Source organism: Argopecten irradians, chromosome 6 (assembly GCF_041381155.1).
Source record: "Argopecten irradians isolate NY chromosome 6, Ai_NY, whole genome shotgun sequence".
Taxonomy (NCBI): Eukaryota; Metazoa; Mollusca; class Bivalvia; order Pectinida; family Pectinidae; genus Argopecten; species Argopecten irradians.
In genome coordinates, this window is record NC_091139.1 from 6425608 (window position 1) to 6445673 (window position 20066).

Consider the following 20066-nt stretch of genomic DNA (forward strand, 5'->3'; position numbering starts at 1 on the left):
CATTATATCAAAGGTGACAGAAATATTATAAATATCAAATCTATTTACTTAATGAAGATTACTGGGTATCTATAAATATTAAAAATTTCAAAATCTATTTACTTTATGAATGTTACTGGGTATCTATAATCATTGTTTAAGTGTACTGATTTTCTAAAATATCTTGTTAGATATCTGAGATTCTGTCAAGGATGAATTAGTCTCATTAAAAGAAAACATCTTTTGAAAAAAAGAAATACACAGCACTTTACATTCCTTCATTCATAATCTTCGTTTTTTTTTTTTGAAGAATTGTTTTAAAAAGATTTTGTGAAAATATATGCAGTGGGTCTCCGATAATTTGGATGCCAATAGTCTGGAAAACTCACAATCCGAACTCAAAATTTGTAACCTGACAGTTTAAGCTTGGAACGAAGGTGTTCGGAATATCGAGGGTCCACTTTTTGTAATCTTGCATTGATTAAGAATACGACCCTGAGAGGTCTCACTTACTGAACATTCTTTGAAATAAGTAACTGTCAGAATAAATATGGATAAATATTTCAATATTTTGAACACCAGGGGGAGCTACAGGACAAGGTCGTGCGTAAAACCGTGAATGAGCTGGAGGTCAATTTGACAGAATCTTTCCGGGACTACCGATTTGGGATGTCAGTAGAAGTCCAGACAACTAAAGGTTTACTGGTCAGCAGTGGAATTGTCTGGGGCACGTCTGTACCCTACCTTAAATATGGAGGTATGGTCTAACAATTTGGTATCATTCACCCAGAGTATAAGGGTAAAACAATATGTCGTTAGGGAATGCAAGTCCTGGTTATTAATGGTCGTTAACATTAGTAAATATCAAATATCTTAGTTTGAAAAATGTTTTTTTTCGGGAGATATATTTAAATTTGCTTGAAGAAAAAAACCTGGTTTAAAGATCCTCAGATTCTATGCTATATGAAAAAAGATAAAAGAGTTTCTATGATTTTATTATCTCACTCACCCCAGAGACACATTTAAAATCTTCTAAATCTGAGACTAGACCAGTTCTTTATGAAATATATGAAAAAAGATAAAGAGTTTCTATGATTTTATTATCTCACTCACCCCAGAGACACTTTTAAAATCTTCTAAATCTGAGACTAGACCAGTTCATTATGAAATTTCTGCTGTGACTGAGTTAATAAATTTTGATGAAGACTTTTTTATGTACCAATATCATAATTATAAAAAAAAAATATCATTTTTTTATTGTTTAAAGACTATTGAATTTCAGTGCTGGTCGGTTACATGTATTTAATAAAAAGAAAATTCTTCCGCAATTGATCCTTAATGTTATATAAGCCATATATCAAGTGTTACTATCAATTGTTTTACAGTACCAAAATATGCACCTCCTGATGTAGAGACCTTCCTCATGGAGCCTAACGGTTTTAACATGACATGGGGTCCGTATGAGGGGAACTCCCCAGATCATGGTGAGGCTGTGGCCTACCAGGTTACCTATTGTAGTAAACAAAACTGTACAGGTAAGTCTGCAATGTCGTTTGCTCATATTTCAGATTTTAGTAATGATAAGTAATTTCTATTTTGCATTGACTGTGAAAGTGTCGTCTGCTCGTATTTCAGATTTCAGTAATGATAAATTAACTGAAGTAATTTTTATTTTGCATTGACTGCTCGTATTTCAGATTTCAGTTTTTATTTTGCATTAGTTGCGAAACAAGTTATTAAACTTATACAAATCATTTTGATGGCCTAAATAAAAGCTTGCAAGGGAAGGAAAAATCAGAGTGCTCTGAAAAAAACCTCACGTGATCAGGCAGGGAACCCCTGATTTTTTTCACATTCACGATGGGGATCAAGCGCTGGCTATGTGAAAGGGTAGTGGCTTAACATTACACCAACCCTATTTCAATTTGATCATGGAACAAGCTTGGAGTCCCACCTTTAAATTTATATGTACATGTATACTTTCATGGCAAGAGAAGACAACAATAGTTATGCTATAATGATCTTCATAATCTCTCTTCTGGTGGCATCAAATCAAAATGGTGCCACAGTGAAAAATACCCATGGTGTTTGTAAGGTGTGTTTAATGTAGCTACAATATGCAGTATTATTTTGATTTTTGTTGAGTCTTCTATGACAATTGTCTTATCATTTCTGTAAATGAGATTTACCGTATTCAACCCAATAAGCGCCCAGGGCGTTTAAAAAAATTAAAAAATATGAAAAGGTGCTAATAAGACGAAATTATTGCAAATCTAGACAGTAGTTTGTAGTTTTGGTCTTTATTTATGCGTGGACAATTGAAATCGAGGCCTCAAAAAGGGGGAGGGCGCTTATAGGGACATGGGCGCTTATTGGGTCGAATACGGTGAATCGCACGAGACTGAAGGATATGGGAAAACCAGGTTCAGATATTAAGGATACAGATTTTATTCCTGGCTTAATGACACTGTTTGTCTGTGGTGTTACATTTATTTTATTGTTTTTCAGCTGTAAACATTACTGCCAGTTACAGCATGATTAAGTTTACGGTAACATCACTGACCCCAGGCTCCTACAACTGTACCGTCCGTGGTGTATTCCATGGGGGTTACGGACCAATGAGCACTTCCTCTAAATTAGTCGTGGGGTCAACAGGGAATGTCGCAGCCTCTGTTTCAGGTAGGAATCATTGATTAGGGGCTTATTCCGTCATCGCAAATTACAGAGTTACCTCCCTTTCGGGTAGGTATCTATTGTGATGTCATCATTTTATGAGTAACTAATGTCGTTTTTTCTGAAAAGTATGATGTTAACCTCTGAAACACAGGACGTCACAATCAATATCTATTTCCCACAAGGGTAGATAACTCTGTAATATGCAAATACAGAATTAAGCAATGCAAAATACACTTTCTCTCAAAACTTTAATTCTTTTGAATTTTTAATTAAGTCATTCACTCTAAAATACATATTTGAACCCTTTCAAATCTGTAACAGGTTCAGTCCATTTTGTAATTTCGGGGATGGATGTGTTGATTAAACGATATTTGACAATAAAAAAATGTAATTGCTGTTTTAACCAATTTTGATCTTATGGTAGCATTACTGGATGAAAAAATGATTATTTTAATGAATTCTATGCTGAAAGAATTAATTTTAGGTGAAATTTCTGGATTTCATATATATGGCAAACAGGTGAACTTACCAAAAATTCTTTGCATTCTCTCACTCATTACTCATTATGTAAATTATACATATGACAACAAAATTGTAACCAGCTAGTGAATGATATGGGTACTATGGGCCTCTTGATTTCTGTCGACAGGTGAAGAAGACAATCCTATAGGTATTATTATTGGAGCCGTCCTGGGTGCTCTCCTCCTGTTGATCATCATCTTTCTGGTTGTATGTAAAGTCAGGTAAGTTTAGTGGACAGACAATAAGATGTGATATTAAGCAGAATATGACATTAACCAGCATGACATTAAGTGGTTTCCACTGTATTACAAAGAATGATACAGAATTCTGGTACAGAATGGAAGTGTATCACCCAGGTATACTCTAGGTATCTACTGACTCAAAGGACTATAATCTATACATAGATTTGGTGCATCAAGAGAATATGATATTAACCAGAATATGACATTATCCAACATGATGTTAAAAAGTTTCCAATGTATTACAAAGAATGATACAGATTTCTTGTACAGACTGGAAGTCTATCACCCTGGTATACTCTAGGTATCTACTGACTCAAAGCACTATACTTAATCTATACATAGATTGGGTGCTTCAAGAAAATGTGATATTAAGCAGAATATGACATTAACCAGCATGACATTAGGTGGTTTCCACAGTATTACAAAGAATGATACAGAATTCTGGTACAGAATGGAAGTGTATCACCCTGGTATATTCTAGGTATCTACTGACTCAAAGGACTATACTAAATATATACATAGATTGGGTGCTTCAAGAAAATGTGATATTAAGCAGAATATGACATTAACCAACAGGACAAGTGTAGGATCCACTGTGTTACTGCAATTTTTAGTTAGGCTATAGAATTAAAATTGGTGAGATCAGTATTTATGAAGGTTTTAGGTTATAGGAGGGTAACTGTAAGGTTAATTAAGCTCAAATGCCACAAAATTCAATCAAAGTCAGATACAGTTTCAAACTTTTTAAGTCATATTAATGTGTCCTTTGAGGTCAACCTCAAATATTATCAAGTTTGGGAAAGTTTGGCAAAACCATGTAAAATTAAAGGTTTTTAAAGATAGGTAATGTTAAAAGTCAAGTAAGTATGTACAAAGTTTATACATATCATTTTGTTTTATTTTCCAGGAAAATTAATCACAAAGCCTACATGGCTACAAAAGAGATTGAGGTACCGGAGGTGGACAAAGAGAAAGTAAGTATCATCACAACCTGGTTAATGTAGGTGGTCACTACTGTAAACTAAATTTCTTTTGTGTGCGATTTATTTTCGCATCATAGTAAATTCATGGAAGTTTATCTCTGTGAATTGACATCTTCGACAGTTCTTGCCCTATTAAATTGAAGAATATTTCCTTTTAATTTTAATCTGCAAAACTAAATCCCCACGAAAATATTTTGAAACAAAAATTGTAAAATGAAATAGCCGCGAAAAAAAGTTGGATTACAGTAAATGAAAGATCTTAACATTTTTTTGGAGGTCAAAGTGGTCAAATGTGTTAAAATAGATATTGCTACTACTTCAGTCAAGATCACAAAGGGACATAGCAAAAATGTCCTTTATAGACAGTTGTCCTTTATTTAGAGGTCAATTATGTAGTAAATTGCACCAAATGGGGTTGATGAGTCGGTCCTTTATAGATAGGTGTCCTTTATATAGAGTTGTCCTTTATAGACAGGTGTCCTTTATTTAGAGGTCAATTATGTAGTAAATTGCACCAAATGGGGTTGATGAGTCGGTCCTTTATAGACAGGTGTCCTTTATAAAGAGGTGTCCTTTGTAGACATGTGACCTTTATATAGAGGTGGTCTTTATAGACAGGTGTCCTTTATACAGAGGTGTCGTTTGTAGACAGGTGGCCTTTATATAGAGGTGTCCTTTATAGACAGGTCGCCTTTTTATAGAGGTGCCCTTTGTAGACAGGTGACCTTTATATAGAGGTGTCCTTTATTAACAGGTTTGATTGTATTTATCAGAAAGTAGGTATCATTCTCCAGGAAAAGTTAAAATCATTTATTCTTTGTTTTAGACAAGTGGTCAGTTTCAAGGAAACAGTATAGGCCCTAATGTGGTGGTGGACAGCGGCAAGTACTCGTCTGATGGAGATCCTACCAAGGTCGCGTTACTACCCCAGAAAGACTTCTCCAACCTTCAGATCCGAAAGACAGAGCCTTCTAAAACACCCCTTATACAACCAGATACAACCCAACATTCCAGTTCTGTGAAAAATAATGTCTACAAACAAAATGACAACAGTACGTTGAACTCTGAAGTCACCAGTGGGATAGGCTCCGGGTTGTCGAGTGACACTGGTCAGACGTTTGACTCCGGACAGACGTGTCCACAAAGTGAGCCAAATCAGACACCTGACCACATTAGGGGTCATCCCGACCAGAGTGGTGGTCAGTCGTGTAGTGTGGACGATAGTTATCGACGGCCAACATTTGCGGATAGTTCAGGGGATTCACTGTATAAACCAATGATTCAGGGCTCGGTAGAGTCCTATACAAGTACACACCCGACCATTTCATAGAAGTTAACAGACAGTAATACTGCAGCGTAACTCTAAGTGGTGATATGTACGCAGAAAGGATCGTAGCTGTATATTTGTATGTGTATAAATTCTTGTGAGTACATGTATATGAGTGTAGTAAAATGTAATTATGTTAGAAAGAGAAAAAATAAGATGCCATGTTAAGTCTTTCAAAAAATACCTTCAAAATGTTGAACAAATATATTTCTCAAAGAAAGAGTTGGGATCGTAAATTTTCCAGAATACAGGCCCTTGAACAAATTGTGTCAGAATACAGGCCCATGAACAAATTTTGCAAGAATACAGGCCCTTGAACAAATTTGCCAGAATACAGGCCCATGACCAAATTTTGCCAGAATACAGGCCTATGAACAAATTTTGCCAGAATACAGGTCCATGAACAAATTGTGAAAAAATACATGCCTCAGAAATTTAGTTTTTGTGATGTGCAGGTCATTTAGTAGTAAACCCAATTCAATGGTTAGTGAGGTATACAACAACAGAACTTTGAACACACAGAAAGTGAGCGAATTTTGCAACCTTTTCTAGGATAGTCTTTGGATAATGTAGATTAAGAAGTATGTATGATGTATATTTATTACTTACTGATCATGATGTGTTTAATTATTCCATATTTGCATATTACATAGTTATCTGCCCTTGTGGGTAGGAATTGATTGTGATGTCATATGTTTACGAGCATAACATCATATTTTTAAGAGAATACAACATGAATTTAGCACACAAAATAATGATGTCACAATTTATACCTATTCCCAAGGGCAGATAACTCTGTACTATGGAAAGCACAGAAAAAATAGTCAAATGCCAATCATGGGAAAGGTTGGAATATTGTTTATTCTCTGCATGTTAGAAATTCTGATTTATCTTTCATTCGTGTAAAATTAGATATGTATACAGAAATATGAAATAAACTTTGATGAGTGATGAACTTTTCATTGGTATTTTTCCATATTGCAAACTTTGAATATATAGATTATAATTAATATAGAGAAAGCATTCCTCAGTTTTGTTTCATTGATTTGTGTAAACTATATGTGTCTATAATTATGTTGTGTATGTAATAGGTTGTACATTTTCAGCCATGAGTTATCATTTAGTACATGAAATAAGCCTTCTTGTATAAAAGCTTCACAGCTTATAAATCACTGTGTGATTATTTATAATGACAATAGATTGTTTGTTGACAAGGGTTTGTTCATAAGAGGCTTATTTGTTAAGAGAGCTCATTTTGAGACAAAACTTATTTGTTGATATGGCTTATTCGTTGATAAGGGCTTCTTGAGAGGCTTCTTTGATGATAGGAGCTTATCTGTTGACAAGGCATAACGGTTAACAAGGTCTTGCTCAGGTTTGTTTGTTGACTAGGCCTTCTTTGATCATAGGGGCTTATTTGTGGATGAATATGCCAAAATTGTATGTAATATATATGTACATACAAAAAGACCTCTTTTTAATATAGTGTAGCGTGTAATACTAAGAATATTGTCTTTTTATAGTGTTAAATGATATGTCTGTACCTGAAGTTTAGATCTAATTATTTACATGTGGTGCAAGCATTTGTGTTACAAGGTACTAGATCTGTCAACAAGTCTACACTCATAAATATCACGACTGTAAAGGTTTAATTGTCCACATTTTTGTGTGCTCCGTTTTTCAATCTGCCATATGTCTGTTTTGAGTTGACATAAAACTTGTACTCAGTTTTGAGTATGTTGTTCACGTTTACATTGTGATTTTTTAAGTTTTGTGTCTGTAACGTCCATTTCAAGGTCACATTTACATTTTGTTGTATATGGATCTTTGTCTGTTGTTGTATTTTCAACTAAGATTTACTCTGGTTCAGGACTATATTATACCCTCTATACCAGACTTGTATAGGTACATAAGTAAAATACATAAATAATATATAAAACCTTATACAAAATTATGGTTTTCTATGATGTTGTTTCGTAATCAAAAAAAATTTCTGATTTTTCTAATGACTATCTAATTTATTCTGAAACGAGTTAATACTAATTAGCTGATGATACTACATGTTCTGGCAGTTCATTCCAAAAAGTTACAGTTCCGATCGAGAAATAGATCTTTCTGAGTTCTTTTATTGAGGCCGCTATAAAGGCTTTACAACTTTACAACATAATTATATGTGAAGTTATATTTGTAAGTTTTATCTTATTGTAGCATTGAATATTATATTCTTATCTATAGAATTTTTAGGAAGTCACTCTAAAATTTATAGTATCACCGGATTACTTAAAGCTATTAAAACACTCAATGAAGGAGAAATTGATGGCTTCTTTACGTAACATGTAAGAAAGGCCTGTAATCCGTGCCATTCTCAGTTATTATGTGGATCCATCAAGATGTCTGCTCAAATCATAATATCAGTTGTCTGCCAGCTATCTGGTAAGGTTGCTACATAAATTTTGATGTACCTATATTGAATGAGCTGGTATCAAACCATTATAACTGATGCTGTGTGGTTACATTATTTTAGATAAGCCAGCCGTATATAAAGACAATATGTTGGAATCTTCTGTTGGGGCAGCAGCAATCTAATTAAAATTAGAACTTCTATGTCGCTCTCCATACCGTCCGCCGGTACAGAGAGCGACATAGAAGTTCTAATTTTAATTAGATTGGGGGCAGCAGTGGCCGTGTGGTTATGATATCTCAACATTTACCACAAGCCCCGACCTCTGGGTTGCGAGTTCAAATCCCATGTGGGGCAGTTGCGGTCAGTGGCTTTTCTCAAGTTACTCTGGCTTTTCTCCACCAACAAACCTGGCATGTCCTTGCATGACCCTGGTTGTTAATAGGATGTTAAACTAATAAGACCATGGAATCTTGTAATGTTGGTTAAAATCATAAAAATAAGTTGACTTTCTTTATCTTTGTACTCCCAAACCTTTTGAAGATGGTAATTATCTTTTTATGGATCATTAAGAATGATTGGGCAATATTTCAATATGTATATATGTAAAGCACTCAAAAATCTCAAAATATCACGGTTGCTATGGTAATGGCATTAGCTGGTTGCTCTGGTATGCTATTTTGCAGTTTGCAAATAATGCAGCCTGCATTAATGCTGGTTTGTATCTGACTTGTTGCTTTCCAAAACAAATCAAATACTCTCACTTTTTGTTGTTATCATTTGTATCTGTGAACATTGTTTTTTCATTTTCATTTTGAAAAAAACTACTTTTGTTGTGAATCTGTCGAGAGTGAACTCTACCTCTGAAACAATTGTAGAAAGCTGAGGAACACTTCACATTTACATATAATAAAATTTTGTAAACCATATTAATTCATGTGTATATGTTGTATGAATTCTTGTAGATAATATGATATACCGTAATCGACCCAGTAAGCACCCCGATCCCTATAAGCTGCCCTCTTCCCTTTTTGAAGCATCAATATTACTATAACCTCAAATTATTTTTTTAATTAAAATGCAGACCGAAAATATGAAAACCAAGTTTCTTTATTTGATTTCTTTTGCAAATTTATTTATGACTTACTTTGTTCAATATTTTTGTGAAAGGATAGTCCAAATTTGGTCATATTATACACCTTTTATTTCCTTCATTATTTGTAGCTCCTCTGTGCTTATTTGGTCAAATACGGTACATTGGATAATAGTATTGTATGCCATCCTTTGTATTTATGATAAAAATGTGTTAACTACAATAAATGATGAAATCCCTACACACATTATTTTTGTGAGATAGACTTTTACTCATTATACCTTTAAAAAATTTGAAGTGAATTACGCCGAAATTTCTTTAAACAACAGTATGTTTTGTGTATTATGAAAAAAATGATAATCAGAAAGTTGCAAAGTTGATGTGTGAAAGTAAAGCAAAAATTACAAAATGCAAAACATAACTGTTATAAAGCTTACAAACTTCAGTATATTTATTTTTTCTAATTTTCATCATAAAAAATGTGGCCAGTACGTACAAGTAATGTGATTTTTTGACATACTGGTAGACGCTTGCTAAAAGTGAAATGGAAATGTACGAATAGTATATTTATCTACATCAGCATTTTTAATTATTTACAACATTAATAAGGGCCAAAAATACACCTTGTCAAAACATTTGCATAAATACTGCATTGTTAATAATGTATCATTATAACATATATATTTTGTATAAGTATGACAAGAGAGTTACCTCCCTTCATTATTTTTGTAGTACCCATAGATATATAATATATTGTCGTCAGTTTACATCTTTTTATTAATTTCATGATAATTTTTCTGTCTTATTTTCTTATAATTTCTGAAAATTTAGCATTATTTTTTTTAACTTAAAATAAACAGAAATTCTCAAGTCATACATGCAAGATGGAGGGAGGTGAGCTATACCACAGGGACCTGGCACGATTTTTTTTAACTAACAGTCTACATATATATTATAAACTATAATATATATATGTACACTGTTGGTTAAAAATTTTTGTGCCAGGTCCCTGTGAGCTATACTGTGTACTTATTTTTAGTTCTGCAGATGTTGACGTCTAAATCATTCACAATTGTAAAGAAATGAAATTGTTTAGAACAAACCTATCATCATCATCATAAAGCATGGTGTCCTTGGTTGTAACAGCCATCCGTTAGTGACTGATAGTACTTTACTGTAGTGACTATGTTTTACATGCTTTCGTACTGTGATAGAACCGTATCATGGTGTAGACTGTTTTATACGATGTTGAAAGGATTTCAATAAAATGTCTTATTGTAGAATTAATTTGTTTCTTAATTTTTATTTTCTTGGTAACAATCCTGCAGCAAATCGATAGCGAAATCAGTCCGCCAGCATTTTGTTGTGACTGTAAACAACCACACTTCAGTCGGCCGATTTCCGAGTATTGTACGTATATTTTTATCTTTATTATTTTCATCAATATTATATCGTAAACATTTTAGTGATTTTCGATGTAAATTTACAAAGCATGTTGTGATAAACAATTTTGAATTAAAATTTTACGATGAACATGCATCTGATATGTAATTATTTTCATCTTTAATATATTTTCATTGCATATTTTATCTTTTAAATACTTTTTACAGTGATTTGGTTGATGTATAACTTAACAAAACTGGCAAGTAAAACTAACGATTTTCACATGTGAATCACGACGTAATCATGCAAAAACATGGTCAGATTTTGGTTTTTCGTCCACGGATAAGCCACACTGATGTATAAGCCGCACTACCGATTTTCAGGGAAAAAAGTAGCGGCTTATACTCCGGAAAATACGGTAGGTCATCTTGGATGAAGTCTCAAGTAATCTAGCTTTTCTAATCGCCTTTTGTCCGTTGTCGTCCGTCGTGCATCGTCCGTTGTATGTCCGTAAACTATTTACATTTTTGACTTATCCAAAACCACTGAAGCAATTTCAATGAAATGTTGCACAAACCTTCTAAGGCATAAGGCCAATCAAAATTGTGAACTATATGACCCTTTCCCAGGGGACTGTGGGAGGGGCCCAAAGGGGTAAAATTGACTAAAATTTCAAAAATCTTCTTCTCCACATTACCATGTATAGACATTAAAATATCTATCAGTGTCATTTAAAATTGAGGTTTTGGTTAATAGACTTGTTCAACTTTAGTTTTATTAAACAACCCCTTATTCATTTAAATACTCTAAGTGCCCTGGGCACTTATTAGGTATATACATGTATTGGCAAAATGATAATGCACAAATAAAAGGAAAAATATTAAAAGTGTTTATTTGCAAATATAATGTGAGATGTACATCTGCTTGTATACGATATCCTTAATCTGTTTACAATTTTTTACATCAAAAGATGCCCGTCTGTTTACAATTTTTTACATCAAAAGATGCCTAATGCGGGCTATCTGCTGATGCAGGCTATCTGTGGAAACTATTACCAAATTTGAAAAAAATGCGGGCTATATATTGTAAACTATTTCAATTATACAGAAAATAGCTCTTACTATTTACTATTTTCATATAAGTTATTTATTTCTTATTTCCAAACAAAAAAACATGCTATTGATAACTTTGGATATCTTTAAAAAAAAACCACCACATTCAGGGTCTAAATGAAATCAATTTAACTGATAGACTCGCATGCTATTAGTTCACACTACATATGTACTGTACTTCCAAGTATTACATTGACATATAACCCGCTGGCAATCATCTGCCGATGCAAGTTATCTGGAGTTTATTTTACAAAATCATAGATAAATGCATGAATTGCTATATGCCGGTGTGGGTAATAGGCAAGAAATTACACATGTACAGTTTATGTATTAGTGTTTGTGTAATTCTTAATACAGTGAGGTAGTTATGTTTCATTTCAAAATATCTAATTAAATATTCAATTTGCAGCAGGTAAAGCCTACATATGCCCTCTCCACAAGATAACTATATGTATACATGTATACCTGTATACAGTGTAAATTGTCTAAACCGGATGTCACTAGGTCCAGCATATTTGGCTGGTATACACAGGTTCTTAAATACCACTTACAATAATGCCAAAATATGCAATCCAATTTATGACGTCACAATGAATTTACAACCAATGAAAAAACTCTAGGTCATATATGTAAAAATATTACATGATATCAGGAGGATCATGTGATACCTGGGGTAAATGGCTCTATGTCACAGTTATAGGTACCGTTAGGTTATTTATCATTAAAAAGTTGATATTCCTGATATTTCCATGTACATACATGATGAAGTCTGAATATCAATTTATAAACAACATGTCCGTTAAACTATTTACATTTTCGACTTCTCCAAAACCACTGAAGCAATTTCAATGAAATGTTGCACAAACCTTCTAAGGCATAAGGCCAATCAAAATTGTGAAGTATATGACCCCTTCCCAGGGGACTGTGGGAGGGGCCCAAGGGGGTAAAATTGACTAAAATTTCAAAAATCTTCTTCTCCACATTACCATGTATAGACATTAAAATATCTATCAGTGTCATTTAAAATTGAGGTTTTGGTTAAAAGACTAGTTCAACTTTAGTTTTATTAAACAACACCTTATTCATTTAAATTTTTTAAGTGCCCTGGGCACTTATTAGGTATATACATGTATTGGCAAAATGATAATGCACAAATAAAAGGAAAAATATTAAAAGTGTTTATTTGCAAATATAATGTGGGATGTACATCTGCTTGTATACGATATCCTTAATCTGTTTACCATCATTTCCTGTGTATTGCCCGTGGGCTATACAATTTTTTACATCAAAAGATGCCTAATGCGGGCTATCTGCTGATGCAGGCTATCTGTGGAAACTATTACCAAATTTGAAAAAAATGCGGGCTATATGTTGTAAACTATTTCAATTATATAGAAAATAGCTCATGTAACCCTCTTACTATTTACTATTTCATATAAGTTATTTATTTCTTATTTTCAAACAAAAAAACATGCTATTGATAACTTTGGATATCTTAAAAAAAAAAACCACATTCCCCTTTCTAAATGAAATCAATTTAACTGATAGACTCGCATGCTATTAGTTCACACTACATATGTACTGTACTTCCAAGTATTACATCGACATATAACCCGCTGGCAATCATCTGCCGATGCAAGTTATCTGGAGTTTATTTTACAAAATCATAGATAAATGCATGAATTTGCTATATGCCGGTGTGGGTAATAGGCAAGAAATTACACATGTACAGTTTATGTATTAGTGTTTGTGTAATTCTTAATACAGTGAGGTAGTTATGTTTCATTTCAAAATATCTAATTAAATATTCAATTTGCAGCAGGTAAAGCCTACATATGCCCTCTCCACAAGATAACTATATGTATACATGTATACCTGTATACAGTGTAAATTGTCTAAACCGGATGTCACTAGGTCCAGCATATTTGGCTGGTATACACAGGTTCTTAAATACCATACAATAATGCCAGAATACGCAATCCAATTCATGACGTCGCAATGAACTCACAACCAATGAAAAAACTCTAGGTCATATATGTAAAAATATTACATGATATCAGGAGGATCATGTGATACCTGGGGTAAATGGCTCTATGTCACAGTTATAGGTACCGTTAGGTTATTTGTCATTAAAAAGTCTGATATTCCTGATATTTCCATGTACATACATGATGAAGTCTGAATATCAATTTATAAACAACACAATAAATTTGGTAAACTATGACAATAGGAGATCCATAGCATGTGTAAAAATTCTAATGCTGAGTGCTTATTTAATACATTGCACATATATATCATTAAACATAAACAATCTCTGTAAAAAATGTTGCATGTAAATTATTATTATATCTACATGTATGCATATATGCTATTACTTCTGTATCAAAAAATATAATGTGCCTTCAGGAAAACTTTGCTAGCCAAGAGTATTCAGTCCGATGCTCTCCCTGCAGAGAGGGCATCGAACATTTTTGGACTGAATACCTTTGGCTAGCAAACTTGCCCTTCAGGGGTAACTTTCGGAACTGCATGAAAAACAAATGAAAAAAAAAGACAAGATTACATACAAATACAAATGTTCTACTAAAAAACCAAGTGATAAATGGTCCTGAACTAAGTATTTAGGTGTGATTTGAGGTAGAAGGTCCAAAATAAACATGTGCAGCATGAGAAAGCCCTATTATAAATATATGTAACATGCAGGCACTTTTTTACATTATTTTCCTCATGTATAGCAGTACCTGTAATTGGTTTAACAGCGTCACATGTCCGTGAAAAATATCGAGTATCCCTTTCGGAATCCACTTCCTTCCATTTTCCTTGTCGAATATCCCTCTCGGAACCTCTCGAGTGTTTTCATACCAATTATTATAAGACAAAAGGAAATGTCTGGACGTCTGGCTTACGTACATGTCTAATGCGCTTATTAATCAGAATGGAATTTCTCTGCATCTTCGGGGTTAATTGATTTACCTACATCTATGTGATGGTAGCTAGCTAGGGGATTATTAGGGCCCCACATCAAAATTCAGGTGCCCCATAGTAATAAGGTTTTCTGTCTGTCTATGTTTCTTTTGTACAATTATAATGATAAGAAATGGAGTATTTTCTGAAATTGGATAGGATTCTAAGAATTTGATACCAGCTAGATATGTTGTGTAGTAATTGGGGCTAATCAAATTGAAAATGGCTGCTGAGTGGATTTCAAAATGGCTGCTCACGATTTCAAAATAGAAAACAATGAAAGCTTAACATTAAAGGATGTGTAGTATCGTGCATTTCACCTGTAAATGCGAAATAAGTCCCTGTGAAAATGTGAAATTAAGTTGCCACGAAAGAAGTTGATTTACAGGAATGACGTTGGGCCTTCTCCATCTGTTATTACCAAATGTAATTATAAAGTAAAACATTTTTCAAGGAGGCACGCTTACAACAAGTTCATGGCTATAACATACTAATTTTCATTCCCTGTCATCGGCCACGGCGCCGACTGGTTATGATGTGTCGACATATTACCAAAAGCCTCCAACCTCTAAGTCACGAGTTTGAATTCCATGTTTGGCAGTTGCCAGGTACTGACTGCTGGTTGGTAGTTTTTCTCCGGGTACTCCGGCTTTCCAACACCAACAAACCCGTCATATCCTTACATGATCACAGAGGATATTAAACTAATAAAACCCAAACCCTCATTCCCCGTCACGATTATTTGAAACATGTTTATAATGAACTAGGTTTCAATGAAGTAATTTCTCTGGTCCCCAGCGGTCTGTTATAACCACGTTTTACTGAAGTATATGATCATGATAGATAATTCACTATGACATAATTATTAATTTATCAGCATGTTAGTAACAAATCAAATACCGTTTTTGACCCAATAAGTGCCCATGTCCCTACAAGCACTCCTCCCCCTTTTTGGGCGCTTATTGGGTCGAGTACGGTATTCATATCTTAATATATATAAATGCTCCTAAAGAATAATCTAAAAAAATAAATAAATAACACATGTGTATATGTAACAGTATTAGTGTATTAGTATACCATATATATAACAAATGTACACAGATAAACAGGGGTGACAGGTGTCCCTCACAGCGATGGTTTGATAAGTCTGGCGTCTGGCGGCATTATTTCTCGTCTGTGATGGTTCCTACCACCGCAATGGCATCTATTTCTACCTTGGCTCCCTGCAGCATGAGAAAAATGGTACAATTGACACAGCAGACCAGTAAGTGATGCAACTAATAAATCAACATAAACCCCAAACAAAAATATCTGTTTAGCGTTAAAATGGCAAAAAAATAGGGTCTAGATTTTAAAAAAAAAAAAATTTTTTTAGTGTCTTTCACTTTAAAGAAATGGCCAGAACCAGAGTCTGAGATCAAAATCCAGACTTTTAAATTTTTTTCGAAGAAAAGTGGGAAAAAAAATTAGGGTCGGGGTTAAAAATTAGGATTGGTCGGGTAACCCTAAACAGACATTTTTTTTGGCCTTATCACATACTGTAACTGGCCTGTCCAGCCATGTCATTAATATCGTAAGACACATGTGTATTAACACTATTATGACATATAGTTTTGACATGAAATTTATCAAACTCATTAAATAATTTGATATGCCATGAAACTTTGCCACTCATTTATTAAAGATCATCTATATCTGATACAGTAAATATACAAAAAAAAATATGAAAAAATATACAAACCCGAGGAAGAGCTGCTACCTGTACCAAAGCCCTTGCTGGGAAATTTGCTGAGAAATCTGAAATTATGAACAAAGTTACATTGGAGGATTTTTGAAAGCTATACCATGATACTGGGCATGGTTTATTGAAATCACCCCAGCTTTAAAGGCCCAATCCCTCTCCAGAGCAAAATTCATATGTTTCTAAAAAGCATTAATAACATAAGAAAATATATATTGATGGCTTAAGATGAGGTAACAACATGCAGCTTATGCAGGATATCCTACGTAATATATGATAACAGTTGGGTTTCATTTCGCTAATTTGCCTTCTGGTGCAATGATAATCAACTACCGCGAGGTATATAGGAAGACGGCGGGAAACATAAGACGACCCGCGTTATGAAAATTAACATTTTATTTATTTGAATTAAATTGTTCAGAAGGTGATGATAAGTGTAGTATTAACAATAAGTTGATAACTTTTGCAACTCTAAAAAATCATCGATCTCGTTTCTACATTCCCAATTTAAAAAATAAAAGCCGTTTCGGAAAGGTAGTGACCCTTTAAATATTTACATACAATGACTTTAACGACACCATGAACTTGACTATTTTAATCAATCGAGCGTATCTTCATTATGATACTTGCTGCTCTTAAATCCTCCAATATAAAGCAGTGAAACTCATTTCAAGAGTTGTGTTTTTAAATCACACCTGTAACCAGTCTACATATACATCCATGAGATACAATATTACCTAATGTCAAAAGATACATCACTCACTGGCCATAACTTCGCTAGCCAAAGGCATTTAGTATGATCGTAACTCTCCCTGAAACTAGGGTAGGGTTTCAGGGAAGGTATGATACTGAATACCCTTAGACAGCGAATTAAAAGTTACATCACCTGAAGATACAACTAACTGAACTGTTCACAATACTAAATATTGATACAATATCATTAAGAAATGGCCAAACTGCCAAAATAAGGAAGATATTGACTCACGTTTAGCATATTCTGTGTTTACTGCTGTAAAGTCGTTGATGTCTTCAACCATCACTGTAGCTTTGACATCTGAAACGAACCATTAGATATTGGAATAAACTATCATGAATCTGATAGTGATACATATTTCAAAATATTTTTTGGTGCTTTATAGATTTTTTTTAAAGTACCGTAACATTGTATTATATTAACATTTTCACTGCAGTCACACTATATTATGTAACCTTACCGAGTGCAGTTTGCAGCGCGCTTCATGAAATTTGCCTCTGTCCAGTTGGCATTCATATTTTCTATGAATGCTAACTGAAAGACGTTACATGCTTAGATAATTATTATACATGTGTTTACAAAAATGTTTTACTTGCACAATAAATTATTGTACTATAACCAAAACAAGAGAGTCCAAAATGTAAGGAAATAAATTTGTTTACCATTATCAAATGAAGCCCCAGCAGCCTCCAATATGGCTCCCATATTTTTCATGACCTGAAATAGCATCATGTCCAGTAAGGTAAGCAAAAAAATGTGAAGAAGAAACAACATGCACAATGTAAAACCATAAACTACTCCTATTTCCCAGTACACTTGTGCTGTCACTCTCAACCTGATCCCCTGAATTTGAAGTACTAAATACTTGGTATCTACCTATAATCAAAATATTCACTGTCTTTCGATGTAAGAGTTCTACAGAAAGTTTGTGCATCCTCATCATCATCAAGTCAGATTTATATTTTCATCTACATATAACTGCATGCCATCAGGGGGCCAAATTACATGTGTACCCCTAACACCCCCCCCCCCCCCAATTTTCTTGTAACATATAAAATCTGGAAAAGGAAACAAAGGAAAAGGTGGCTATATCTTAATTGTTCCCATATATAGATAATGCACAACATTTGCACTGTATAAATATTATTGCGACCAAGTTTCATTGAAATACCTCCAGTAGTTTACAAAGAGTAGCCTAGTTTTAATTGTTTTTTAGGGGCCACAAGTTTGAAAAAGGAGGTATTTTTTCCGATATAGACTACGCACATCTACCTAGTACACTGGGTACTCAGTATAATGCCAACAATTTCCATGTTATAATAAATCAATGGTTATGCAACTTGAATTGACACAAGTGACCTACCTGCTGTGTCTCTGGGACAACTCCGCCTTCTACCATTACACCTGATGTTGGATTTAATCCAATCTGTCCCGATATATACAGTGTCTCGCCTACACGCACTGCTTGACTGTCAAGGTTTAAAACAAGATATTCTTATGAGTTAAACAGTCTGTCTTAATACAACATATACTGTATAATGTAATCTAACATATTTCAGAAATACCTTTTCTTGAAAAACAAGTCATCAAAAATTTTGATTTTAGTATTCCTATTTTGAAACAGTGTTTGATGATTTACATAAGCCACATATCTACATCTTATTCTGGTGGTATGGACGGAGTTCCAATCCATTATAGTTCTAGGGAAAAAAGAGTATTAATATGTCTGTGTGTATAGAGGTGTGTATGTCTTGTGAGGCGGGTTGTAAGGCAGAACTTCATTTCCAAATCAAAAATTTCATCTTCAGCCGTCACATCCTGCTTTATATTACAAAGGAAGCTATCGATCCAGTTGTTAACCTTATCACCGACTCCTTCTACTTTAATCCAAGAATAAATATTAGAATGTCAATTTGGAGACATATTGATCAAAATACCTCTAACATTAACTTTTACTTCAGCTTGTGACGTCCTGTTTCTCCCACCGTTCACTGATTTGTCACCGGTTTTAGCTGTGGGAGATTTGTCTGTCACCCTAGGGTATGATAGATTGCCCGCACTAACCTTTTGAACTTGAAGACAATTACGTGATGTCATGACTTCATGCGGTGTGACTGTGGCATGCATTGTCGATATCATCAATATTGATGTGCAGACGGCGGAAAAATGTTCATATCGCGGTGACAATGCTTCTTTTTAGGCTATTATCTCTTCTTTTTCTTTTGCATATGGAAGAAAAAGAATCATTCCTTACCCATGAAGGTGTGACAACAAAATTGTAACATGTCCAATCCAGTAGTGTTGTCGGATAATATCCTGGTATTAGTTTCTAAATTGTAAATCTGAAATTGTATAAATGCGCACATGTTGATTATGCATCACTTGAATAAAGTCAACCATGTTGTTCAGTTTAAAAGCTGTTGTGCAGTGAAGATTTCTGCTTGTTATTCTGCTTGTTAGAAGACTAACAAGCTAATTCCATGCGTGTACTAGGCCTACAGCATGAAACAAAAATCACAACCCGAGGGGGAATTCCTGAATGTCCAACCCTTGGCAAGCCATGGGTCAGACGTTCATGAATTACTCCTCGGGTTGTGATTTCGTTGTCACACTCTCTAGGTAGGGAAAGATTCTATCAATTCATATTAAATACACTAGAACCACAGGCGTCTGAAAGTGAAAGTAGGTTAGACGAAAGTAGGTTAGTACCTGTATGAGCCAATCGCTGCAGGAGCGTTGGAAGTCTGGATGATTTTTCTCACAATTCCAGCCATTCTGATATGGAAAAATATTTGAGCAAGCCTATCACACGTCACGGGACTATTTGTGCAAACCCACAACCAACACGACCTTCGACACGACACGACTTCTGCAGACGAATTTTTTCCT

General features: G+C 34.2%; 2 protein-coding genes across 6 annotated transcripts in view; one reads left to right on the top strand and one right to left on the bottom strand.

Annotated features, from left to right (window-relative positions):
* Positions 1-10506, top strand: part of LOC138324812 (uncharacterized) — a 53190-nt gene extending 42684 nt beyond the window's left edge. For 4 of the 5 annotated variants that reach the window (XM_069269982.1, XM_069269985.1, XM_069269983.1 and 1 more), the window contains 6 exons: positions 562-736; positions 1365-1514; positions 2488-2658; positions 3305-3398; positions 4327-4393; positions 5229-10506. In XM_069269982.1, the coding sequence (XP_069126083.1) occupies positions 562-736; positions 1365-1514; positions 2488-2658; positions 3305-3398; positions 4327-4393; positions 5229-5732 (1161 nt within the window). In that variant the 3' untranslated portion in view covers positions 5733-10506. The remainder of the gene's footprint in view (positions 1-561; positions 737-1364; positions 1515-2487; positions 2659-3304; positions 3399-4326; positions 4394-5228) is intronic. The other variant, XR_011208683.1, reaches the window with a different exon arrangement.
* A 5222-nt stretch (positions 10507-15728) lies between these two features.
* Positions 15729-20058, bottom strand: LOC138324814 (2-iminobutanoate/2-iminopropanoate deaminase-like). The gene is made up of 6 exons (XM_069269987.1): positions 19887-20058; positions 18541-18646; positions 17840-17894; positions 17409-17477; positions 16424-16479; positions 15729-15905 (listed from the first exon to the last, which is right to left on the bottom strand). Exons 1-6 carry the CDS (start codon positions 19949-19951, stop codon positions 15846-15848), a joined length of 411 nt encoding a protein of 136 aa, XP_069126088.1. The 5' UTR covers positions 19952-20058; the 3' UTR covers positions 15729-15845.
* Positions 20059-20066: the final 8 nt, after the last annotated feature.